This window comes from Trichosurus vulpecula, chromosome X, assembly GCF_011100635.1.
Source record: "Trichosurus vulpecula isolate mTriVul1 chromosome X, mTriVul1.pri, whole genome shotgun sequence".
NCBI classification, from domain to species: domain Eukaryota; kingdom Metazoa; phylum Chordata; class Mammalia; order Diprotodontia; family Phalangeridae; genus Trichosurus; species Trichosurus vulpecula.
This window is the reverse complement of record NC_050582.1, coordinates 11066795-11094308: the sequence shown is the minus strand read 5'-3', so window position 1 is coordinate 11094308 and position 27514 is coordinate 11066795. Positions and strand designations below refer to the sequence as shown.

At 38.6% G+C, this 27514-nt stretch overlaps 1 protein-coding gene across 3 annotated transcripts in view; it reads left to right on the top strand.

Annotated features, from left to right (window-relative positions):
* DIAPH2 (diaphanous related formin 2) overlaps positions 1–27514 on the top strand; it is an 856474-nt gene that overhangs the window by 369059 nt on the left and 459901 nt on the right. For all 3 annotated transcript variants that reach the window (XM_036740329.1, XM_036740331.1, XM_036740330.1), the window contains 2 exons: positions 12869–12970; positions 25715–25954. In XM_036740329.1, the coding sequence (XP_036596224.1) occupies positions 12869–12970; positions 25715–25954 (342 nt within the window). The remainder of the gene's footprint in view (positions 1–12868; positions 12971–25714; positions 25955–27514) is intronic.

Sequence of the window (27514 nt, the reverse complement as noted above, 5' to 3'; positions counted from 1 at the left end):
AGGAAAAAAAAAAACAAAACTTTTGTCAATTCAGTACCCATTTGTCTTGGAAAAAAATAGAAAACAGAGAAATAAATGGATAATATTTTAAATAGTATCTCTTTAAAGAGCCAACATTATATTCAATGGGGATAAATTAGAGCCTTTCTAATGAGATTAGGAGTAAGGAAAGATCTCCTTTATAACCAGTTACTTAGTATAGTACTAGAAATACTGGCTCTCACAATCAGGAAACTAAAAGAAGTTGTGGGAATGAGCACAGGGAAAGAAGAAACAAAATGATCAGTTTCCTTAAATGACATGATTGGTTTACTTCCAGAACCTTCCAGAAGGTTAAATATTAAGACTCTTCTGAAAAGTTACAGAAAATAAAATAAATGGGAAAGGAATAAGCATTCATGTAGCACCTACTATGTGCCAGGTACTTTGCTAAGTGCCTTAAAAATATTATCTCCCTCCCTCTCTCCCTCCCCAACCCCATTGAGAAGGCAAGCAATTCGATATAGTTATACATGTGTAGTCATGCAAGACTTATTTCCATAATATTCATGTAAAAGAAAACAGACCAAAATCACCCAAGAGAAATTAAGGAAATTCTTTTAAAAAGTATGATTCAATCTGTATTCTTTCTTTTTCACCATTCTTTTCCATTACTTCTTTCTCCGGGGATGTATAGAGTTTTTCATCATAAGTCACTGATAGTTGTCTTGGATCATTGTATTGTTCAGAATAGCCAAGTCATCCACAGTTGATCATCTTCTGACATTGCTGTTACTTTGTACAATGTTCTCCTGGTTCTGCTCATTGAACTTTGCATCAGTTCATGTAAGTCTTTCCAGGTTTTTCTGAGAGCATCTAGCTCATCATTTCTTATATCACAATGTATTCTATCACAAACATATATCACAAAGTGTTCAGCCATTTTCCGATTTATGGATATCCCCTTAGTTTCCAGTTCTTTGCCACCAGAATAAAGCTGCTGTAAATATTTGGATATAGTTCCAGATTGCTCCACATAATGGTTGATTCATTTCATAATTCCACTAACCATGGTATTACCTCAGTATTGTTTTAATTTGCATTTCTCTAATCAATGGTGATTCAGAGCATTTTTATGGCTATAGGTAGCTTAGATTACTTCGTCTGAAAGCTGTTCATATTTTTTTAGTCATTTATCAATTGGGGAATGGCTCTTATTTTTGTAAATTTGACTCATTTCTCTATATATTTGCGAGATGAGGCCTTTATTAGAAGAACTTGCTTCATAATTTTTTTACAGTAATGATTGCTAACTACGTTTTCCTCCATCCTATTTCCCCCATTTATTCTATTTTCTTTCTGCTTTCACCCTGTCCGTCCTTAAAAGTGTTTTGCTGCTGACTATTCTCCCCCAATTCACTCTCTCTTCTATGAGCACCCTCCTCATTTCTCTTATCTCCTTCCCCTCCTACTTTCCTGTAGAGTAAGATAGATTGCTATACCCAATTGAGTGTGCATGTTATTTCCTCTTTGAGCCAATTCCAATGGGAGCAAGGCTGAAGCATTCCCTGCCATGTCCCCCATCTTCCCCTCAACTGTCCTTTCCCTTTCTCCCAATGCATTCGTCTCTCACCCCTGATTTTTAATTTTTTAGATATCATCCCATCATATTCAACTTATGCTTGTGTCCACTCTGTGTGGGTATACATATGCATGTATATGCATATGTATACACACTCCTTCTAACTGCCCCCTAATAAGAAAGCTCTTATGAATTACAAGTATCATCTTCTCCTGTAGCAATGCAGACAGTTAAACCTTATTAAGTCCCTTATGATTTCCCTTTCCTATTTACTTTTTTATGCTTCTCTTGAGTCTTGAATTTGGAAATCAGATTTTCTATTCAGCTCTGGTATTTTCAGCAGGAATGCTTGAAGGTCTTCTGTTTCATTGAATGTCTATTTTTCCCGCTGAAGGATTATACTCAGTTTTTCTGGGTAGGTGATTCTTGGTTGCAATCCTCGCTCCTTTGTCTTCTGGAATATTTTCCAAGCCCTCTGCTCCTTTAAAGTAGAAGCTGATAAATCTTGTTTTAGCCTGACTGTGGCTCCACAATGCTTGAATTGTTTTTTATGGCTGCTTGCAATATTTTTTCCTTCACCTGTGAGCTCTGGGATCTGGCTGTGATGTTCCTGGGAGTTTTCATTTGGGGATCTCTTTCAGGAGGTGATTGGTGGATCCTTTCAATGTCTATTTTACCCTCTGGTTCTAGAATATCAGGGCAGTTTTCCTTGATAGTTTCTTGAAAGATGGTGTCGGCTCTTTTTTACCATGGCTTTCAGATAGTCCAATAATTTTAAAATTATCTCTTCTGGATCTATTTTCCAGGACAATTATTTATCTAATGAGATATTTCATGTTGTCTTCTATTTTTTCATTCTTTTGATTTTGTTTCAATTTGCTCAATTCTAATTTTTAAGGATATTTTCTTCAATGAGCTTTTGTACCTCCTTTTCTATTTGGCCAGTTCTATTTTTTAAAGAGGTCTTCTCTTCAGTGAATTTTTGTATTTCTTTTTCCATTTGGCCAATTCTGCTTTTCAAAACATCCTTCTCTTCATTCAATGTCTGTTTTCCCAGTCATCTAGCTCATAGCATAGGTGTTGTCCTAGACTCCTCCCTCCCACTCACCCCACATATCTTCTTGTTTGTACCTTCGCAACATCTGTCATCGTCTTCTTGCCACTGACGCAGCTGTGAGCATATTCTTGACATTTACCACTTCTAGCTTGTACTGTTGCAATAGGCATCTGGTTGATCTCTGTCTCAACTTTCTCTTCCCTCTAATCCATCTTCCACACAGCTCCCAACAGGTTTTTTTGGTAGCCCACTGTCTGAACATGTAGCCCCCCATTCAGCGAGCTCTGGCAGCAGCTTATTACCTCCATGATCAAATATTAAGAAATTTGTTTGGCATTTAGTGGCCTTCATAACCTTCCCTCTTCCTGTTTCTCTCCTTCTCATGCTTTATTCCCCTTCACACACTCGTCTTTCTCTCAGGTCTTCAAATAGAACATTACGTCTCCTGTCACTTGCCTTTACGTTGGCTTTCAGGCATACCAGGAATGTTCTATCCCTAGTGACCACCTCTGGGTTTCTAAGACTCAGTTCTTCTCCCGCCTTTTACAGACATTTCTGGGGGCCCCCATCCACTGCTCTAGTGGCTAGTTCCTGCCCTTATGAAATGACCTTCCACTCACTTTGTACCTCACTTTTTTGCTCTTAGTTGTTTACATGTTGCCTCCCTCCCCTATTAAAGAATATGATCCTTGAGAGCAGGAAATGGTTTTGCTTTTCCTTATCACATAGTAAGCACTTATTAAGTGCTTGGTAACTGACTGACAAGCAAAGCATTATATTGAGCCCCTAATGTACAAATTCCAAACTGTACCCTGCATTCTAATAATTACCTCCCCCATATCATCAAGCCTACTTCTGATCCTTCCCTACACAGACCTGACATCACAGTTAATCATGAGTTCTTTTTACCTAATTGTTTGTTGCTTCTCTTCTACCTTTTCCTTTTCCTTTTTATTTCTGCCCCAAATTCTCTTCCATTGCCGTTAGCCCTCACCTTTTTACAATAATGTGACTTTAATGGTAAACTGTCTAGCAAAGTGCCTTGCATGTAGTAAGCACTGTATAAATGTTAGCTATTATCATGATTGTTGTTGTTGTTAGAAAAAAATCATATTTATTGAATGACATGCTAGATTGAAGATGGTGAGACAAGTATGAAATAGCAATTGTATTTACCCATCCTATCTTGGCCCACTATCTTGTGTATGTTGGATAATAAGCAATTTCTTTTTATAGTGTTCAGTAAACATTATTGAGAATCTATCCTGCTTTTTTGCCATCTCATTGTTTTACATTTAATATTGGTGGGATCGCCTAGATGAATATATCTTAGAATAAATATGTACATATATTTCTATTTTGGAAAACAATCAATTTTTAAGAAATGGAGCAAGGACTATTATTGATATTATGTCTCTTTGAAACCTGATGCCCCAGGTTACATCCACTGTTATGTGCTATCATTACACAGAGTTGGAATATTGCTTCTAGGGAATTATTTCAAATAAAACTAACTTTAAGATTCGATATATAATGTCTTTTCTCTTTGTTCAGCTAGTTAGCTTGAATTCATTCATTTTACTAATTTCAGTTGTGCATCTACGAATACTAAAGCTGACAATTTTACTCCAAACTCATCTCTTTCCTTCAAACTTGGTCATTTCCTTAAGAAATGTGGATATATTTGAGAAGGATAAAAGGAAAGCCACAGAAATATTGACTGGATACCTAATGTATCTGTATAGTCTCAAAGAAGATTTTTGTAGCCAGTGGTGGTGGACTTTCAAATATGCCTTTACAGTGGCAGGCGGCCTGGGGTTGGTTTGGGACATATATTATCTCCCTAGATGGGAAACCTTGCTGGAGAAACTCCCTCCATTGATATGTTGATGAGTTACTTACTTGGGATTTAGAGAGTTGCCAGGGACACTGAGAATTGAAGTGAGTTGCCCAGGGTTACATAACTATTATGTATCCCAGGCAGGAGGAGAACTCTGGCCACCCCTTTGTCTACCATTATTACCTTGCTTATGTACAAAGTACCTGCTTTAGGCCAGATATTTTTCTCTGTTTTGGAAATATAGAAGCAAAATTGAAACATTGCCTGCCCTCAAAGAGCTTACATTTTAAGGGGAGAAATATTGTGTTGGCGTGTTTTTACAGAAGATACACAAAATAAATTCAAACCATCTGCAAGAAGGCACTAAATCCTGGATGGGAGACCATGCCAGTCTTCATTTAGCAGGTGGTGCTTGAGCCAAGCCTAGAAATAAAGCAGAGGTTCTAAGAGGTAGGGGTGAAGATTAAGTATTTTCCAGGCATAAAGGAGAGCCAACATGAAGGCAAGAGATGGGAGATGGATCATGGGAGGAGCAGCAAGGCGGCTAGTCTGGCTCAACCCTAGAGCATGGGAAGGAGAGTCAGCTTTTTTCTTTCTGTCCTCAAGGCTTACCACTGGGCCTGGCATATACAGTAGTGCTTAATAAGTGCGTATTGATTGTTTGACGTAACCTTTTTGGGTCTCAGTTTCCTCATCTGTAAAATGAGGGAGTTGAACTAGATGACCTTTGAAGATTGAGGTCCCTTCCATTTCTGAGTCTCTGATTGCACAATCATGACCAGAGGCTGTGAAGCCATGGAAGTAGGGTACTGCTGAGGATCTCAGAACATAGCCATATTTTCAGCCTAGTGCTCTGAGAGAATACTTTCTTTATATTTGCAGATCTCCCATTTAGAGTGCTTTGAATATGAATATAGCTACCCATGGCTCCTGAAAGAAGGAGTTCCTATCTAGCGAAGAAGGAGGTTTCCCCTGGTACCTCACTCTTCCCTTACTGGAGTGGGTCCGTTGTGACCTTTGTTGGCCTTTGTGCCCCAGGAAGAGTTATGGTACTGTCAAATTGGGCTCCCTGCCCCCACTCCCATTCCTTCTTAAAGAAGTACAAGAAAACGTGGAGCATCAGACAACTGTCCACTTTTGTTAATGCCACAGTTTCTGAACGTGGGCCCCCTCTGATAAGGTTGAAAGCGTTTGGTTTTCTACTTGGGATGGAAACAAACAGAATCTGTTTTAACAAAAAAGGAAATGTACTGGCAATGTCATTTGTACCATTCCCTGCTGGGACTCTCTAAATGCAGATACTAACACATGGGCCAAGTGCTTTCAGGTCATCAGAAGTGTGTGACTGGTGTTTGGGAGGACTTTGAATTTCAACACCATTATTTAAAGCCTTGATGATTTGCCATTTTCTTTAAGCACAAATTGGGGAAGAAACAAAATAAAAGATGGTTGGCACCAAAAGTGTATTTTTTTGATAAATATCTTTTAGCTTAATTATGAATCATAGAAATTAATTTAGAAATGATAGATTCCTCTTGCAAATAAGATCATGACATTTGTGGGAGTTGTTTTACATGCATAATGTATTCAATTACTTTTCTTTTTTAATTACAGGAGTTGTAAACCTGTATTAATATAGAATGCAGAATTAGAAAGCTTTGAGGAATTTAATTGAACTTAAATTAGAAAATGCTTAAGTCCCATGTGTTTTTGTCTGGCCTAGAAAATGGATAGGCAGGCTTGAACCTAAGAGACTGGAGAATGGGCAGGGTGCAGTAGCTGCTTAGATGCGAGGGACAAAGGACAACTGTGAGATGACAAACTTTACTTCCTTTTCTCTAGTCCTTTGAAGCTTGCAAAGCTCTTGCCTTATATTACTCCTGTGAAGTAGATAATAGTAACACTGTTATTCCCATTTTATAGATGAGAATCTCGAGGTTCATTGAACCTACATCATTTGCCTATATTCCCACAACTGGTAACTGTTGGAACCAGGATTTGAATGCAGGTCTCGCCTAATGTTGCATCCAGTCCAGTTTCCATTCTGCCAAGCTGTAATAGGGAAAATGGTTGTGATGGTGACAAAAAGGGGGGTAATTAAGAAAAGGAACATATTTGAAGAAAACGCATGCTTTATGTTTTAGGCTTATTTTGTAAAGAGCGTGGTGGGACATCTGTGTGGAAAATTCCCTGCAGGCTGCTGGTGATATTGGAATTGATCCACGGGTCAGGGATGGAGAGATGTTAATGGGAGGAGAGCAAAGAAGCTTCACTCTGGGAGTATACATACTGGATGTACACTGCCTCATATTATACACTACTCTCATCATGACACAGGGTTAGGCAGAGCAGTCAGTTGAGTATGGGGCAATCAGCTCCAGAGGCGCTGAGCTGAAGAGCAGTATGATGAGGTGTAGCTGGAGAAGGGCAGGGGATTCAGTGGATCAACATCTAGGGAGCATAAGAGGACAATCAGAGAAGGCCAGATTAGACCCAGGGTCTGCATGGAAAGGGGGAAGGTAGGAGCAAGGTGACAGGTTGGATATGTATCCCTAGAGCTGAACTGCTCTGCTCTTGGGACCACTGACTAATGCCATCTAGGTAGGTTTGCAGCATTATGCCAGGATTTGATGAGATTTGTTCACATTATATTGAGAGCCCTTTAGGTGGGCCAGAATTATGGAACGTATGGTTCTAAAACAGAAGGTTATCTTTAAAAATGTTTTTTTTTTAATTTTGGGGAATTGGTCTCCATATCTTTCTCAAGCCAGAAGTACACAGCAGCCACTCCCCATCATAATCATCACAAAAGCTTTGAGCTTTTCCCATTTCTGACTTGAACCACTTCTCCCCTCCTTAGCTTGGTGGCTACCTGCTCCTGGGGGCCCACCATATTGGTGCAGTCTTAGTGCACACACCCATTAGTTTGAATCCTACTGTACCTCCAAAGTCCTGAGTTCAGGTGATCCACTGACCTTATCCTCTCCTAGAAGCAGGGAATCCAGGTAACTCTATCCATGCCCGCTTATCTGTAAACATAGTTGCTCTCTTCAGTACCATAGGGATTTCATTAAGTATGGGTTCTTCCTCCACCAGCACACATTGTAAGCTGAGGCCTTAAGAGTTTCTGGAACCAAAAAGGTTCATAGCCCAGTTCATACCCTGGTGGCTGATGTTTTGAGGAGGAATCTGTTTAAAGTTGGTCCATTGATGACCGGTATTCCAGTTGTGTCTTCTCTGTGATATGTAGTCATAGACATTTTTTAGAGTGCTAGGAGATGAAATGCCTAGGGTCACAGAGTTAGTACAAGTTAGAAGTGAGACTCTAGCCCAAGTCTTTATGGCTTTTGGATCAACTGTAGCTGCTAGGTCATTTTGCTTCTCCTTAATCCTCTCCTTGTGCTTAGAGGTAAACTTTTGAAACCAGTCTCAGTGTTGTTGTACTCTTACAACAAACATTTTAATTAGTTGCTTAAAACAAATGGTGGCTTCATGGAACAACCTTCTGTGTTCTAAGTTAGAGGTACTATTCTAGTTGAGAACTTTAATTATAAAGATAACTGGTCATACTTACAAAGCCTACAAAAAGAGATTTGGATGGAGGCTTGATGGACCCTCATATATCCTGGGTACTTTCCTGCTCCTGTTCTTGTCTTCATGTTGTCATGCCTTCATGAAATGACCTTTTGCTTCTCAAAATGACTCATCCTTCAAAGTCTAGCTTAAATGTTACTTCTTCCATGATACCTTTTCTGATCCCTCCTAGCTAAAAATGTCTCCTTCCTTTGTGCTTCTGTAAACTTTTTTCCCACTTGAAGAACATTTCATCTTCTCTCTTCCAGCTATACTATTTCACGTAGAGATCTCATCAGCTCCTATGGTTGCTCTTATCAGCTCTATGCAAATGATTCTCAGATATACATATGTTTTATTCCTAACTTCTCTGCTGGCCTCCAGTCTCACATCTCCAAGTGTCTCTTAGACATCTCAAACTGGATGTCCCATAAACATTTTACACTCAACATGTCCAAAATTGAACCAATCATCTTTTCCCCTAACCCTCCTCACTTCAAAATTTCCATATTACTGCACAGGGTACCACCACCTTCTAGTCAACCAGGCTTATAACTTAGTTGTTATCCTTGATTGCTCACTCTTTCTCACCTCCCATATCCAATCAATAGTCAAGTTTTGTCATTTCCAGCTTTTCTCATATACACCTCTTCTCTGATACTATTACCACCCTACCGTATGCCCTCATTACTTCATGCCTGGATTATTACAGTAGATACTGGTTGTTTTCCCTGCCTCAAATCTCTCATCTCTCCAGGCCACCCTATACTCAGCTTTCGAGTTTACTGTCTTATTCATTAAATTCCAGTGGCTCCCTGTCATGTCAAGGATCAAATATAACATCCTCTATTTGGCTTTAAAAGCCTTTTATAACTTGGATCCTTCCTATCTTTTGAGTCTTCTTATACCTTACTTCTCTCTGAGTACTCTGGGAGCCAGTAACACTGGCCTCTTTGCTATTCTCCTGGCTGGTCTACGCTTGATGTGCCATTCCGTCTCCCCAAACTGAGCACTTTTGCTGGCTGTTCTCAATGTCTCCCTCCTTGTCTTTGCCTCCTGGCTTAGCCTCGCTTGCTTCATTTCATCTAAAGTCCCGCCCCCCTTTTGCAAGAAGCCTTTGCTAGTCCTCCTTAATCCGAGGGCCTTCCTTTTGAGACTGTCCCCAATTTATCCTGTACACTTCTTGTTTGTACTTAGTTGTTTACATGTTACCTCCCCCTTTAGACTGTGAGCTCCTTCAGGGCAGGAGCTCTGTTTTTTGCCTTTCATTGTATCACCACCACTTAGCACAGTGCCTGGCATGGAGTGATTAATGCTTTGTCCATCTTTTTCTCCCTCATAGTGCCTGAAAAAGTCTCTTACTCACACTATCCATTCACTAAATATTTGTCGAATTGGGCTGAATAGACTTAATCATAAAGAACCCTTAATATGTTCTTCTAATACTGGAATGACTTAATGAGATGATATGAGACAAGAAAGAAAGGTTATGTTTTGGCAAGAAGGAAAGGGCACCAGGGTTCAATACCTGCACTAAACTAACCTTTAAGTGGGCAATTAACATTTAAAGAAAATAAAGTTTGGAAGTATTTGTGAAGTAATTGCAGAAACAGGGAAAGTAGTTCAAGGTCCCTGTTTTGTTGAGAGGAATTATTTTTCCTCACAGTGACAGTCATTGGAAAATGGAGGTTGTGATTTCTAAAAGATGAAGAGAAAAATCTATTCAAAGGGCTACACTTTCCTTGTTGGGAGGATTAGGGGGAGGGGTTCTTTGTTTAGTTTTGATTCCTAACTTCGGCTCATTGATGTTTTTCAGGCTGAAGCTTGTGACCTTTTAAACCGTTCACCCTAAACTGGTTTTCCATTTGCTGGACGTTAAGTAATAACATCTCAAGGGAAAAAGAGGTCCAGGTGGGGTGCAGTCACCTCAAGGACTGTTCATCCTTTGTGTTGGCTTAGAGAAGATGTCAACAGCAGTGGCCTCAGGCAGGGTTCTGACTTCCACATTTGAAATTGTGTTTTTTGCTGAAAGTAGAGGAGTCTTAAAGACATACTTGCTTAGTGACAAGACTGACAATATTTACATCTGTCTTTCCCACTCCGCATCCCAGCTGTCTTTGCCTTCCAAGTAGGTGTTTACTTTTATGTTAGCATGCCTCGGAATTGCCATCTATTACATATGAGTGTCAAAATGAGTAAAAAGTGTGAGGAGGCAGTTAGGTGGTACAGTGGATAGAGCATGGGGCCTGGAATCAGGAAAACCTGAGTTCAGATCCAGCATCAGACATGGACTAGCTGTGCAGCCTTGTTTAAGTCACTTAACCTGTGGTTGCTACACTTTCCTCCTTTGTAAAATAAGAATGATAATAGCATCTGTGTCTCAGGGTTGTTGTGAGGATCAAATGAGATAATATTTGTAAAGTGCTTAGCACAGTACCTGGCACATAGTAGGTATGTGTGTGTGTATTTCTAGTTGTTATTGTCGTTGTTATCATTGTTATTATGGATTGGTCACTAGCGGTGTGAGATTTGAGGAGCAGCTGAATCATTGGCCAGCAGTTCACACTTCCAGCCTTAATAGAAACTTTAATCTACCACGAATTTAAGAGAAGTCATTTCATCTAGAGACTTGTTAATACTCTGACCTTATCGGGCATTGATAGTTGTACGGTATTTGCCTTGTAAGGGAAAGAGGTTCCTCAAATGAGAAGAAATCCAAGCTCCATGAATGGCTTCACCTTTGTAGAGCTGCCAAGAGCAAAGGAAGATCATGTTAGGGCTTGCTGTGGCCCTTTAGGATGGAGATTTCAAAAGGACTAGCAGGGCACCTCTTACATGGAGTAACAGTAACAGAAAGAAAGGTCTTCATGCCAAGCTCATTTCCTTTTGGGGGTTTATCCATTTCATAATCTTTGTTTCAGTAGTTAAAACTTATCATTGAGATAGAGAGTTTGATTTATGCATAATTGTTTTTCCTAATTTTAATAATATTATCCCTAATCTTTCTAATTTAGTTTTCACTGTAGTGAAAATCACTCAAGTTATCAGAATCAGTCTTTGTTTTCCTTAATGGAATACTTCACAAAATCCCATTAACAACAAGCAAACAAAAAAGAATAATTTTCATGCATCAACAAATATTTTGATTTTGAAAAGATAAGATGAGCTTTATTTCATATTTCTTTTCCCCATTCTCTGGACAAACAGAAATAAATCTTTAATCTTCATTTATCTTTTTCTGAACATATAACTCTGAATCAACCCTTCTCCTCATATTAAAGAATTCTATATTTGAATAATGCAAATTATTTCCATTCTCCAGATGATTTTTACAGTTACATGTGTGTCCATATATTTCCTAAGTCACAGGCCAGTAGTATCTTTAGCTCCAAGGGAAAGCGAAATGTAGGGGGAGGGAAAAGAATGAAGAGGAAAAGAAACCAAAGCAAGTGATGTAGAAAATTCAGGACCACCCTTGCCTTGGATGTCATTTGGTAGAGTCAGGGTGCTTGCCACTGTCTTAAAGCTTTGTGTCAATGTCTGCCTTACATTGTAATATCATGTTCCTAACCTGTTCAAATTCTATAGAGTTTCCTCACATGTTGGTTGAAGGCCAACATGACAACAATTAGGTCTGTCTCAAAGTCTAGGATTAGCTAGAGCTTTTCAAATGAATTAATCAATTTTTATTCTCCCAGGCACCGAACATGAGTATGCAGCAGATGTTATCATTTTTGCTTAATTCCCCATTAAACATAGGGATGCATTGTGTGCATAAACAGTGCCATTTTTTATAATGGGGAGTTTTCATTTAGGCCAAGTACAGTTTATCAGATTTAGGCTGGCCAGAAGTTTTTTACAGAATTTTGTAAAGTGTAGGTAGTTTTTGAAATATGAGTTTGCATGAGGCTGCAAGCCAGTTCTCTTTCTTTTTAGGTGCATGCATATACATACAAAGAAACATGCCTGTATATGTTAGCTTTAGTTTGCAGAACTTTTCCTGTTAAAAATGAAGATGGAAATATTTGACTGCATAGTAAAGGCCCAGCAACTCATTTAATTTTGGAGTATTATTTACATCTTTATAATAGAAATTGATATGATATGAGCATGACACAAGCACAGTGAACTTATTGTGGAATTAGAGTCCAACATCCTCAGTTATTGGTTTATTCCGAAACCCCCAAAACTTAAATATGGGAGTTTCAGAATAAACCATTCCATAAACAAATGCAGTCTTTTACAGAGAAACCATGCCATAGGATTGGTCACTGAGCTCACACTATAAACATGTTCAAACTTTTCTTCTGGCTAAAAAGGAAAGATCAGAGAAAAAGAGAGAGATTGATGCATGATTCATATGCCTATGTGCCCTGTCTGGTTGCTCAAATGTTAAGGGAAGTTGAACATAAAGAACTGATCCTTGTCATGACCATCTTGAATGAGAATATGTTGTTGAGACTCTAGTGCTGGATCCAAAGCCAAGAATAGCAGCATTTGTACCCTCTTCTGATGAGTGACCATGCCATGGGAAAGGTCTCCATTTCCTCATTAGTGAAATGGGAATAATGACTCCTCTAGTGACTGCCTCTGGAGCTTGCTCCAAAACTCAGATGAGCTAATGGATGGAAATCCCTTGATACATTGTAGAAATTTTCATGACTCCAGTGTAGGGCCCCTTTTGGTTTACTGTCCCTTCCAGTCCCTTCTTTATGCCAGCAAAGAGCCATAGTGAAAACTTGGTCTTAGAGCTCCTCTCCTGAAATATTTGTTGTTACATATAGACATTAGGACCTATCTAACAATGCGTTTGTGTATATTTATTACTTTCTTTCAGAACCTGGTAAAGAATCTTCCTGAGCAGAAGGAACTTAGTGCCTTAGCCCAAATGAAGAATGAATATGATGACCTCTGTGAGCCTGAACAATTTGGAGTTGTGGTATGTGGTGGAGGGACCCACATGGTCAGCTGCTCCAGATGCTGACAGGAAAAGCATTCCAGTTGTTTACTGAGTTTTGTAATTACTCTTGCTGTTGTCCAGTTGTTTCAGCTGAGTCCGACTCTTTGTGACCCCATTTGGAATTTTCTTGGCAAAGATGCTGGAGTGGTTTGCCATTTCCTTCTCCAGCTCATGACAGAGGAAGAAACTGAGGCAAACAGAGTGAAGTGACCAGCTAGTCAGTGTCTGAGCTGATTTGAACTCTAGGCCCAGTACTCTGTCCACTGTGCTGCCAAGCTGCCTAATTACCCTTTTCAGTTGCATTGATTGTCAACACATGTATTTTTTTAAATTACTTAATATTTATCTCCCCCAATTACATTTAAAAACAATTTTAAACATTTTTTGAGTTCCAAATTCTCTCCCTCCTGACTTCATTGAGAAGGCAAGCAGTTTGATACAGGTTATGCATGTGCAGTCATGCAAAACATATTTCTATATTAGTCATGTTGTGAAAGAAACACAGACAAAAAACGAAGAAAAATAAAGAAAGTTTTAAAAAGTACGCCTCGATCTGCATTTAGACTCCAACAGTTCTTTCTCTGGAGGTGGAGAGCATTTTTCTCATAAGTCCTTCGGAATTGTCTTGGGTCATTATATTGCTGAGAATAGCTAAGTCATTCACAGTTGATCATCGTACATCACATGTACTTTTAAATTATTACTTATCCCAGTCTGGAAGCAACCAAGAAGCTGAATTACTTTCATTAAAAGTCCTCTGGGCACCTGACGAGATGTGTTCCATGTCATAGCTTTGGTAGCCCATCAGAGGGCTAAGCACTTGGCATCTTTTGGGCTGTTCTTGAGCTCAAATGATTGTCAATTGATCATTTTCCTCAAAGGAGGGGCCTCTGACTTAGAATTTTATATTTCCAAATTCCAGTTTTCGATTAAAGTTTGAGAGGATACTTGCAAAGAAGATTATGACAAAACCCTTGTTTTTGAAAATATGAAAACTGTTCATTATGCACACTTGTATTTCAGTACATTTGCTCACTCAAATAGGCTTAATAGAATTATATAATGCTAGGTGGCACACTGGATAGAGTGATGGACCTGGAGTCAGGAAGACTTGCGTTCAGAGCTGGCCTTAGTTACCTACTAGCTGCATGACCCTGGGCAAGCCACTTAACTTCTGTTTGACTCAGTTTCCCCATCTGGAAAATGGAGATAGTATTAATACATACCTAGGGGATAATATTTGTAAAGTACTTTGTATACCATAAGTGCTGTATAAGTATTAGCTATTATCATGATTATCATCATTATCATTATTCTATCCGTAGTATTTAACTTTAAGCATCATCAACAATCCAAGTGCCCAGGGAAAAAATCTTAGTTAAGTTTTACTCTAATTTGAGTTTTAGAATTAGGGAGTCAACCAAATTAACTAGGTATTAAATAGAAACACTTTAAGTGACGTTATATACCAAGGATCAAAGATTTCCTAGATCATAGCACCCTTGAAACATTCATCTGTGTGTGATAGTTATGTGTTTTCAGGCAGGATAACATCCAGGTCCTTGGAAGACATTTTTCAGGACTGTAGTTTATCTTGGGAAAATGTATTAGTTTTCTAAAGAATTCATTCAGGAAGAATCTCTGATATCGTAGTGAAGAAACAAAGTTTGGCGATAGAAAATAACAATAGATCTTTGGAACTAAAATCAAAATGTAAAGCTGAGCAATTTTCTTGTTTATACTCATAACCATAAACAATTATTTGCCTCTAAGTACAGGAATAGTAGCCATTTTTTTTCACTGCCCACCATCCTTACATGCCCACTTGGTAGAAGATCAAAGACATTTTAAAGCAGTATTTGTAGGCAGTAACTGATTTAATACACTACTATCTGAAATACCCAAAGAGAAGTTAGTGAAATATAACATTTAGGAAGGAAATTACTAAGATAATTATGTCCCTAAATTTCAGCTTTATAGATTAATTGTGAGAAATATCATAATTAACTCCAATTGACGTCTTCTTTGGGTGCCTCATTATGACCTTGAGACTATGCCAGAGGAATGTAAGCTCTACCAAATCCAACCCAGCTGGAAAGGCTTGGAGGGGTGGAATATAACAGTGAACTGTCTTCCCAAGGACTGGACACCTTAAATTCAAAAAGGAACATCCCTAGAAAGGAATTCAGGAAGCATCACTAGGTGAAGAGGTGTTCATTTGGGGGCTGTTTTTGTTTGGATCCAGTATTCCTAGAGTTTAAGATCTTTCTGCATCTTGATTTGGTCATCTAATTATATTGGCTATTACTCCTAGGTTTGTGTTGTCTCTGAATTTGATGACTACACACACACACACATACACACATACGCATATATTTAGGGCATTTGTAGAAATGACTGAACAATATTTAAGAGGAAAACGCTGCTGGTAATATTCCATAGTCTTCCTCTGCAGACGTTCTAAACTGATCGAAATGTGCTCTCATTCAGCCCATATTTCTTCATCTTTTCTACAAGAATATTACAAGAAGCTTTATTAAGTGCCTTCCTACAGTGTCCCCGGCTACTAGCTTAGTAACCTTACTGAAGAAGATGTCCAATAGATTTTATTATCTGTTGGCATAAAGACATAGTTGAATTTTACTTTTACTTAGGATTTGGCATGATTTTTTTAAAAGAAAATTTTATCATCTAATTGGATTAGCAACTGTCTTTATTGTAGGAAAAAGTTCATAAAGGGCAATCTGACTTGTGTTATTAGTAAGAATATGTTTCAAACACAAGTATAAGAGAAAATAAGATGTTAGAAATTGAGTTGAAGAAAAGTAAATTTCTTAGCATCAACACATCGGTGTTTTAATAATTTACCTTAATTACATAATCAGTATGCCCATCAATTTTAATAAAGGTCAGTTAGATATTTAAAATGCATTAAGCAAAGGAATATATTGTAATTGGGTTACTTTCTGAAACATCCAACTTGATGTCTGTCCTCTTTCTGAATGAAAATTGGCATACCACATACATTTTCATAGCTTTAGCTCAATTATATGTTAAATCAAACATTTTGATGCTTTGAAGTTTAATCTTCATTTCAACTGAAAATCACAATCAGTGTAAATTTCTGGTTGTGACAGACCCTTGGAGGCATGTCCCTATGGGATTGGTGATGCTAATGTGCTTAGTGGTATTGTAGTTTTTGGCATAAGCTTAGGCCAGTGATTCTCCAAGCATGATCTGGGGACTCCTGGGGGTCCCTGACACCCTTTTAGGGGGTCTGAAAAGTCAAACCTCTTTTCATAATAATGCTGAGATGTTTAAATTTCTAATACTGTAAATATGTATAGATTACAACCCACCCAAACAAAAGTTCTTGGGAAATCTTCAGTTTTTAAAAATGTAAAGGGGGGAAAAAGTTGGAGAACCACTGTCTTAGACTCATGCTAGCAGGAGGCCTTAAGCTCTTGCAGGCTTCCCTAGAAACCTGATGAAAATCCTGGCATGCTTGAAATTCTGGCTTCCTTCTGGAATGGCTAATACTGGTTTGCCTGGGGAGGCCTAGCCACACAGCCCGCCAATGGCTCACGCCCTAACCTTTCCCTTTCAGAATCAAGTTTAAGACATCATCCTAATTACACACATTTTGTTGGCTTTAAGAAAAATCCACAAACCTTATGAGGAAGGGCTGACAGTTAGAATCCCCAGTAGGAGTGTGGAATGTTGAGTATCTCTAGCTGGGGATGCAGACCCATACTGTGTGTGTCTATTAAACTAACACATCTTCTGAGGAAAGGAAGGCAATAATTAGTTCTTTCGGTAATCTGTACTTTGTTTTTCTGACTTCAAAATTACACATATTTTTTCAATTAAAAACATTGTAAAGCTATAATCTGACAAGAAGATGTGGAGAGTTGAACACATGAGAACCTTTAGAATGGAAGGCCTGGATCACTAGTTCCTGCTGCTGGCCCTTTAGAATTCTTTTTCTTTGTGTTTTAAAATGTCTGGGGCAGGAAGGCTGCTGCTTTTCCAGTGACATTTGGGAACACCATTCCCAAGCAAAGTTGCTGTGCTCTCTAATTATTCCATAAAGATGAACTGAAGTGGAGGCATTCTATTAAAGATGGCATAATTGGGTAAAAAGGAAATACTGAATTTTTTTCCTGCATCCACAAGGCTGGAACCTACTAGGTCATAGCTCCCCAAGGACAGAAAGTAAGGTGTATGTTAGCAAAATATTGTGTGCCTCCCTAATGCCTGGTACAATGCCCTGCACACAGTAGGTACTAAACAAAGGTTTGTTGACTTGAACAGATGATTCGTTTTCATACAGAATACTGACTTCTCTGGGGTGTCAACAATGTAGTATTTTTCATATTTGCTTACTCACTGATGAAATCATGTGTTTGTTCTTTCTTTCTCATTATTCCAAGTATTCTTTAGTTTCTAATGTGATGTCTTTAGTATATTCATTTCTTTTACTTCTCGTGTGTTTGTGTATATATGCTGTATGTTCATCTTGAGAAGTACCTTAATTTTCTCTGGAAAAAAAGCAGTTGGCTTGATGGTGTTTGGAGGGACAAATTGGTTACATAAAGTCCTCTGTATATTATAATTTCCCATGCAGGCTTTCATGTTCTTGTTCCCTTTATTTTTTCCTCCTAATTCATGTGCCTATTTCTGTCAGTGGCACTGCCATTAACTCAGTCACCCTGGCTGTTATCTCTGCTTCCTTTTCCCTCACCACCCACATTCACAGCATTTTCAAATCTTGTTGATTATATCTTCACAATACCTTTCACAGACCTCCAATCCTTTCTATTTTTAGTGCAAATGCCCTAGTACAGACCTGGACTGCTACATCCAAGGACTGTTTTAATCCATTGACAAACTTTTGTTAAGTACTTATGTTATACAAGTCCCTTTACTTGGTACTGAGCCTTAAGGTAAGTATTGTCCAAGGATGTGACATCTACACAGCTCACTATCCTATAGCAGGCCACCATTTCCCATTCATGGAAGGCACTCCCTCCTCACCTCTACTTCTGGGAACACCCAGCTCTTTTCCCAGGCTCAGCTCCAAGTATTATCTCTCAGGAGGGAACAGAATTATTCTGGTCTCCTCTAGTTGTTAGGGGCCCTCCCTCAATCATTTTGTATTTCTTTTGTTTGTGTAAGGGAGGATTTGCACATGAATTGGTGACCTCCCCCCCACTCAATTAGTCCCAATATCGTTATTAAGTGAGATACTCTCTATTGAGTCAGTTGTAAGGATTAACTGAATGTGAACAAGGCCTAGACCCTTCTGTTCAATCAGTTAATCAGAGGCTTTAGATTAGATGCAGACAATCCTTGGTTAATTTAGACCTGCACAGATAATATCTTGGTTCTCATTTCCTCAAATCTAGTTAGCTTTTTATATTTTTCTTGACTCCTGTGTTTTCATTTTTTTTTGTTTCTGCTCAGTTTTGATTGAAAGTCCTCTATGTTATTAAAGTTCTATTTTTTTACCTTGTAGGATTATACTCAGTTATTCACGGTTGGAAGTGTAATAACTCTCTAGAGTCCTCTCTCAAATTGTATTCACTCTCATGAATTGCAGTCCCAGAGGGTAGACTACTCTCAGGGCACCAGGGGATAATATTGTGGGTGGCTGTTTCTACTACTATAACTCATGAGCCCAAGCTGTTAAGCTTCCCATTTACAATAAGTCAGTAGACTTAATTACCTTTTATTAAAGACATGCGCTAAGATGGCATAGTATTATATCACATTAATATGCCACAACTTGTTCCACCTTTTCCTAGTTGATGGGTACCCCCTTGGTTTCCAAATCTCTGCTAACACAAAAAGTAAATATTTTGTACATAATGAGTCCTTTTCTCTCTTTATTTGATCTCTTTGGGGGTATATACCTAGTATTGATATCACTGGGTCAAAGGGTATGCACATTTTAAGAACTTTTGGAGAACAGTTCAAAATTACTTTCCAGAATGACTAAACCAGTTCACATCCCCGCCAATGGCATATTCACTTACCTATTTTCCCATAGCAACTCCAGCATTTTCCTTTTTTGTTAATTTTGCCAATTCAAGGAGTATGGCAAAAGAACCTCAGAATTATTTTTAATTTTCATTTCTCTAATTATTAGGGATTTAGAGAATTTTTTCATGTGGCTATTAATATATGTCTTCTTCTGAAAACCACCTATTTATATCCTCTGGTCATTTGTCAACTGGGGAATAGCTCTTCTTATAAAGTTGACTTGTTCCCCTATATGTTTTAGAAATGAGTCCTTTATCAGACATACTTCCAGCAATTTTTTCCCCCATTTTCCTGCTTCTCTTCTAATATTACCTGCTTTGGTTTTGTTTGTGGCAAGTAAATTTCAATTTTATGTAATCAGAATTGTCCATTTTACCTTTTCTAATCCTTTCTGTCTCTTTCTTGCATGAGTTCTTCCCTTAACCCTAGATTTGACAGGTAATTTCTTCCTTGCTCCTCTCATTTACTTATGTCTACACCTTTTATGTGTGAGTGTTGTCCTCATCTGTAGCTTATCTTGGTATACACTGTGAAATTTTCATCTAAACCTATTTTCAGCTGGACTTTGTTTTAGTTTTCTCAACAATAATGAGTTCATGCCCCAATAGCCAGGAACTTTGTGTTTGTCAAATAGTAGACTACTGTGTTCATTTGTTTCTGTATTCTTTGTACCTAATTTGTTCCCCTGATCAACTCCTTTTCTTACCCAGTACCAAATTGTTTTCATGATTATGGCTTTGGAACATAAAGAGATCTGGTACTTCCAGGCCTTGTTCGTTTCCATTTTTTCCAGTAGTGGTTTTAACTGATTTTATATTTCATTAATCACAGCATCTAAATTTGGAAAAAAATGTAATGCCTATTTACAGATTGTGTGTACAAAGGGTGTATTTCCTTTTCTGTTATACTCATTCCTAATGCAAATTTTTGGACCTAAATGGAATTTAGAATGGAAATATTTGATGCATGTGTGGGTTCCAGGCTCCCCTGTCATAATTCTGTTACACCTCATAGGTCCAGAGCCCACATTTTGCTAACTATTGCCCTCAGTATACCATAGGAAAGGAAAGAGCAGGGGCTGTCTGTATAGAAGTATTTATTGCTCTTTGATTTGTGCTGGCTAACAATTGGAAATAATTTCTGTTTCCAACTATTGGACAATGGCTGAGTAAATTATTGTAGGTTATTTTAATATTAGGGTACCATGAAAATGACAAAAGTAAAGAGTACAAGAAAATCTAGAGAAATGTATATTTCAAGATGAAACATGTGGTAAACAGTATTGAAGAGAACCAGACATACGTTATGTGTAAGCAGTAAAGACAGCAGACCCTTCTAAGTGGGTGGTTTAGTTCACGTAAAAGAAGACTGGGTTTGGAGTCAGAAGGCTTGTGTTCAAATCCCATTTTTTTGGCCTTGGGCAAGTCACTTAACTTCTATGTCTCAGTTTCCTTTTCTGTAAAGGGAAGAAGTTGAACAGATACCTAATATCCCTTGTAGTCACAATTGCACGTATTTGGAAAGGACATATAGTGCATATACGTATGTGATATTGTTCTTTTTTTGGCAAAAAATTAGATTTGCCTATTTTAAATCAAAATGAAAATTGTTCATATTCTTGAGTTTTAGCATGGAAATTTGATCCATAGTTGCTTTAATAGCTCATTTACTAGTTTTTGACAAAAATATACACACACATACATACACATACATACATGTAAGAAAGAGCACTAGATTTAGAATCAGAAGACTTGGTTTCAAATCTCATTGCTACCACTTACCAACTCTGTGACCACTGGAAAATCACTTAACCTCTCTGCTTTGGTTTCCTCATCTGTAAAATAAGAGAGGGTTGGCCTAAATGACTTCTGAGGTCCCTTCCAGCTCGATATAGATGACCTTAAGAAAGATTGCATGCTAATGATGTGCTCTCTTTCTCCATGTAGCAACATGGTTCTAGGGATTCCTTGGTTCTAGGGATCTGTCTATGTGCACATGCATGAGCATGAACACAAATTTGTGTGTTCTTTAGTGTTCTCTTTCTGCAAATGAATGTGATGTTTGGATTGCAGAGCAGCATTCACCAGCTGCATAGGTAGTGAAGCGTATAAGACTTAGATTATAAACAAAAGTACATGAAACTCTGTGGGGAAATAACCCACTTGTAGCTGCTCTCACTGCATTTTTTTAATATAGTGTAAATCAGCACAAGAAATGAGAGCCCCTTGATGTGGTTTTGATAGACAAGTACCTCATAACACAAATAAATCCCTGCCATAATACACCACCGTGGTCAATGTCCCACAGCACTTCAAGGAATGAATAATAAAACAAAGAATGCCAGTCATCTCCAGTGCTGCAAGGGATGACAACTGAAAACAAACATATTTCAACATAGTTTTTGTTCTATTTACTTATATCACTTAGGTGTACTCAAGTGCCTTTTAATAATTCTATACCTGGCTGGGGATGCATCATTTGTATACGTTAGTTAGCCTAGCACACTGCTGGCACCATAGTAAACTTGTTTAATTGAATGGGATCAAAGACTTATCTTAAACAGGAAATGTTGTTGCCTGTTATGTCAGTTTCCTGCTGGAGTGGAGTCGTCAGCTCTCTCTTGTCTGTAGGATTCCATACAGACTCCTCGGTTTGGCAGCTACAGCCCTTTAGAGAGTAGCTCCAAGTGATCTTTCCAGGCAGATTCCACCTCACTCCCCGTCAGGCACTTGATGTTCCAGACAGACTGCCCTGTTTGATGTCCTCCATTTTGGCCTCTGTGCTTAGGACTGTCTTTTGCATCACTTCACCCTCATGGAATCTTAGGTCCCTTCAGGACTCAGGTTCTCCTGATTTGCCCATGTAGTGTTTCCTTCCCCCTTCACCCACCCTACTCCCATGACTTGGTATTTATTTTGTATAAATTCTCTAATTCCTTTTATGTGTACATTAAGCTACTGCAGGAAGGGATCACTTTTATCCCCAGAGGTCTACCATGGGCCTGGCACACAGTAGGTACTTAATAACTTACATGTCGAAGTGTGGAGCTATCTTTTGTCTAGGAATGGATTTTGTTTGCATAATTATGCCACCTTCATTTGAAATGCCCTTCATGATTTTACAGATCTTATTTTTGGGTATTATAATCTTTGATTCTCACTAGGGCCCTATTGGAAAAGCTGGGTGAGGATTAAGATTGCCATTTGATAGGAGAGAAAACTAAGGCTCAGAAGGTTAAGTAACTATGTACTCTCTGGCCTTGGCCACCATGCTTCAACTGCTATCTTCCTCCACCCCTGCAAGCACAAGGACCATCTCCTATCAATGAGTTTCTCATAGAACCTCCATCTTGAAGAAGGTCTCAGACTAGCCATCCTTCCTTCTCCCTGTTATACCAGTATGCTCTTCCCTCTTCATGAGTACTTCCTTCCCATTTTTCAGTTCCCTCCTATGTATTGTCTTCCCACATAAGAATGTAAACTCCTTGAAGGCAGGGACTGTACGTATCCCCAGCACTGCATCTACTTTATTTGATGAGCACAGTACTGTATCTCTCTTGTGGGAAACACTTAATAAATGCTTATTGACTGACTTGCCCAAGTAACATAGCCAATGAGTGGTAGAACTAATCAAATGTACTAAGGGGATGAACTCTGACTCTTGGGAATAGGCTTTTGACTTTCACTTAATATTGGTCCCTGGGCAAATCTGTTAACTTCTCAGTGTCCAAACAACTCTCTAAGTTGCACAGAGGGTGTGTAAGTGCATTGCTAGAGAGAGATTACTCATTTGGGGGTCCTGAGTCAGTGAAAGCACAGGTCTAGTTACTATCCCTACTAACTGAAGGACCATGAATAAAAATAGGAAAGCAAGACAGTTTGTGTTTTCAAAGAACTCATTCTGTTTGGGAGAGAGAAAGCAAATATGGAAGAGTTCAACTGCAGGTTGATTAGAAGAGTCTGGTTCTCCCAAGGGGCAGCTTCAGGGTGGATGGCAAAGCCCATGTGTGGGTCATTATGGTACATTGTCAATTTCTGGGAGTCTGGTGGGTATAGTAAGAGAGCAGCTATTAAGGCCTAGTGGGCTAAACAGTATGGTGGTAATCATCATATTTTTATTAAGTGCTTATTGTGTACCAACCACAAATGGTGGGCCTCTATCTTATCGGAAGGATTCGTAATTGGTAGAGAATTAGAAGGTCTTGGCCTATCACCATTGGGAAGGAAGGAGCAGGCCATAGGATTGGAGTAGAATAGGGGCCCTTTCAGCATTGAAGGTAGCTCATAGTGCTGTGAATAGACTGCTAGACTTAAGAGTGAGTAAAACTTGAGTTCAAATTTGACACCAGACAGTTACTAGCTGAGTGATGTTGGTCAAGTCACTTAACCTCTATGAACCTCAGATTCCTCATCTGTAAAATAGGAATAATAATAAGTGCCTCCTAGGGTTATTATAATTTTCAAATGAACTGACATGTAAAAGGCCTCATAAACAGTAAAATAACATATTAATGCTAGATATTTTCATGGCAATTAGGTGGTATAGTAGATAAGAACACTGGATTTCAAGTCATGAAGATGTGAGTTCAAATTCAGCCTCCCATACGTACTAGCCATATGACCCTGAGCACATTACAAGAGCTTTTTTCATGCAGGGTATGTCCGTGAATGTTGTTTTGAACTTTAAATTTCAAAGAATGAATTAGGTATGTCAAGTGCTAGATCATAATCAGCATACACTCCTTGTTTGGACAGACGATAAGTGATCATCTGGACATACAGACCTTGAAGACCTATTGCTTTTATTTCCTTGAAATATTTCCAAAAATAATAAATTAATTGGGTAGAATTCCTCCTCCATTAAGGAGGTGGAATATTGGAGAATGGGCTGGAATGGAGAAGAAGTGGCATCAAAATTTGAAAGCCTTTATTTGCCATGTAACACAGAAAATGACGGCCTGTAAGTCCTTGTCCAAAATCTACTATACTCAGAGCTGGGTCACATGCTAAAATATCTAGGGGCAGGATGAGACCCCCTCTACCAAGAGACTTCACATAATCTTCTGTCTTTAGAATTATCCTGCAGATTGCCTTTTTTATTTGGAAAGGTTACTCATTCAGAAGGGTGACACCCTCCTCACAGGAGAGATGTTAAAGAACCAAAGCAGAGATCTGAATGAAGTGGGTCAGGTTGAGAGAATGAAGAGAAATAACGATTTATATTTCAAAACCAAATTCTGTTATAACTTTCCCCTCTGATAGATCAAATTGCAAGAGCTCTGACAAAGGCTGGGTTATGCTTTTCTGATGGGGAAAGACAGATGGAATCAGTCTTTAGTTCAGTGTGCTATAGACTTCCCTGTGGAAGCAGCTGAGTGGTACAGTGGATAGAGCTCTGCCCTTGGAGTCGGGAAGACCCAAGTTCAGATTCTGTCTCAGACACTTATTAGCTGTGTGATCCTGGTTGATTTGCTTAGCCTCTCTTTGTCTCCATTTCCTCATCTGTAAAATGGGAATAACTCGCAGGGTTATTGTGAGGATAAAATTTATATGTATGTGTATAAGTACTCCCTAAAGATCTATAGAAGTGCTAATAACTGTTTTTATTATTATTTCTATTTTAGTGGTCAATTTTTAAATGTCAGGACAATATTTGCTAAGTACATGCTATATGTCTAGCACTGTGCTTAAGACAAGGAATGTGTATGACTTACCTATGTGATTAGAAATTAGAATCCTTTTTTTTGTGCTTAGAATCTGCTTCTCTCCTAGCCCAGTCACTCATTGCTAGATTAAAAATTGTTATGTGCAGGCCAGGTTTTTTTTTTCACAGGTTATGAAAGATTAAGAAAGCATTCATAATTGTGGCAACTGTTCCAAAGGGAATGTCTAATGTGCACTCAGGCTCTGAAACAAGTAATTAAAACCAAGATGAACTGCTTTGGACAAAACCAATAGAAGGAGCTTTGAAATGTGTACTTGAAAGGAAGTTCCTATGATTTTACCATGACACATTTACCATCCATAGCCTGCCAAGTGTTTGAAATTCTTTATAGAGAACATGAATATTTTATGTCTTACTAAGACAGTATGTATATATATATATATATATTATGAATAGAAATCTAAGGAGCACTTCATACTTTTGAAAAATGTATTAATTGCTCAATCACAGCCAGTCTGAGAATTTTAAACAGCATGCCAATAGGTAATTTCTTAGGAAATCAGGGCTCACCAGTGTTGTTTGCCATTGTGTCTCTCATTTCTTTGCATTTGGCCTACTCATTCCTCTCAATATCCTACAACAGGTTCTCCTAAATCATCTTGAGGAAGGCCCTTGAAAGTATATGCATTTGAGGAGGCCATTAATAGTGCAGTCAGTGTACACAAACGCACCTGTTGAACCTGACTGATTCTGTAATGAACACGGTCACTTTCATTATACTGGCTTGTCCAAGGTGAATAGTGCACTGTTTTCAGAAAAACTTCTGGTACACTCTCCCAACTGGATATCTAAGGAAAAACATAAGGTTAAAAAGACCCTTCTAGGAGGTACAGCTTATGGAGTTGTTATAATCCAGAGCTCTGCATGAGCTTCTCTCTTGCCAGAGGGAACTCTAAGGGAAACTTTCTTTTTTTAAAAATGCACATTCTTACAGAGAATCCCTTTGTCTTGCAGATGAGCTCAGTGAAAATGTTAAGACCTCGTCTCCATAGCATCCTTTTCAAGCTCACTTTTGAAGAACATGTAAACAACATCAAACCCGGCATCATGGCAGTAACTCTAGCCTGTGAAGAAATGAAAAAAAGTGAAAGCTTTAATCGACTTTTAGAGCTGGTACTCCTGGTTGGCAACTACATGAACTCTGGCTCCCGAAATGCCCAATCGCTGGGTTTCAACATCAACTTTCTTTGTAAGGTACGTTGAAATTTAACCACATTCTCAGAGAAGCTTAGGCTTTTTGTCTGCGAGGACGATTGTGGCTACTTGCATTACTGATTTAAATTGTTAAAAACACACAGAAACACCAAAGGAAAGACTGAGTTAGGAAAACAAGCAGAAAGTTCTTTTGTGCTCCTTCCATGACATGACCCCCAATAACCTAGAATTCAGGTGCCCTACTATTTTCCTTTCTCAGAGTGCAATTTTAAACGTGATTTAAAAACCCAAAAATCCACCCTTCACAAGAGTCATAATGAATATGAATCACTCTTTAAGCTCTCATTTTATTGCAACTAAGACAAAATAAAAGATTATTAAATAAATGGAAAATGGATGAGATGAGGTTGTTGAATACTTAAGCCTTTTTGTGCCCAGACATGCATGCAAATTAGGCATGGCTTAACTGGCTTTTACCATGTACAGAGGCTGCACTGTAGTACATCTGGAATATGGGAATTGGCCATGCAACCTTTATGTTCCTTAGCAAAACCTCACAGCTCTTTTCTTTATCATTGAATTAAAAATGATCTGTGTTGCCACCCCTAAATAAAAAAGTAATACTTTGGTAATTATCACATGTATGCTTGTGTATTAATAGTTTTTCAGTGATTTGGTTTATTTCCCTTTTCAACATTTGCCAGTTCCAGGGTTTGAAATCTGCCATGGATTGAGTATGGTAGATTATGACTTGATGACTGCTTTGATGTTGCTGTGTTTTAAGGACCAAAATCTGTAGCCATTATAGGAAGTGAATGTGCATTCCTCAGATGGTCCTATGTGACTTTTCCTAGATGAGATTTATCTCCTATGGAGAGGGCTAACTAGACACACTCTGCAGGCATCAGATTGAAAAGCAGCTTGAGAAGAAGCACAGATCTGAAAAGAAGCAGGCCCCTTTGGACACACAACAATTCCCTATTGTGGGTGATTTGGTTTTTTTTCCTCTCTCACATCTGAAAATATAGCATGTGAGTTTTTAGTTATTGTATTTGAGGAATTCCAAATCTTGTAAAAAAAGGTAAGATGAATTTATCATTTGTGTGATAAATGAAGGCAAGCATTATCTGTAGGTCTTGGTATTTATTGTTTTGCCCTGAACCTGTGATCACATCTGTATAAAGAGTTCTCAGTAAGGGACCTGAACTGATACAGATCATCAGCTAGTCTGCAATCAATAGCCTTCAGTTTAGGACACTGAGAGCTTAAGTGACTTGCCAGTCACCTAGCCACTCACTCTGAGTTGGAGGAGGGACAGGAATCTAGGTCTTCCTGACTTCTCTACCAAGGTAGCCATTTATTAAAGAGCATAAACATTGGAGTTGGGGTCAGAGGCCCTAAGCTCTTCTGCTCTCACCATGTGACCTTGGGGCAGTCTCCTAACCTCTTTGAGCTAGGATCATCCTTTGTAGGTTATACTTGTATTGCCCCAGTATCTCCTAGGATTGTTTTAAGGAAATCATCTTGCAAATGACAGGAGCCTAGGCAAGTGCCCTAATCCCAGTGGCCATCTAATCCAACCTCTACATAAAGGGAATC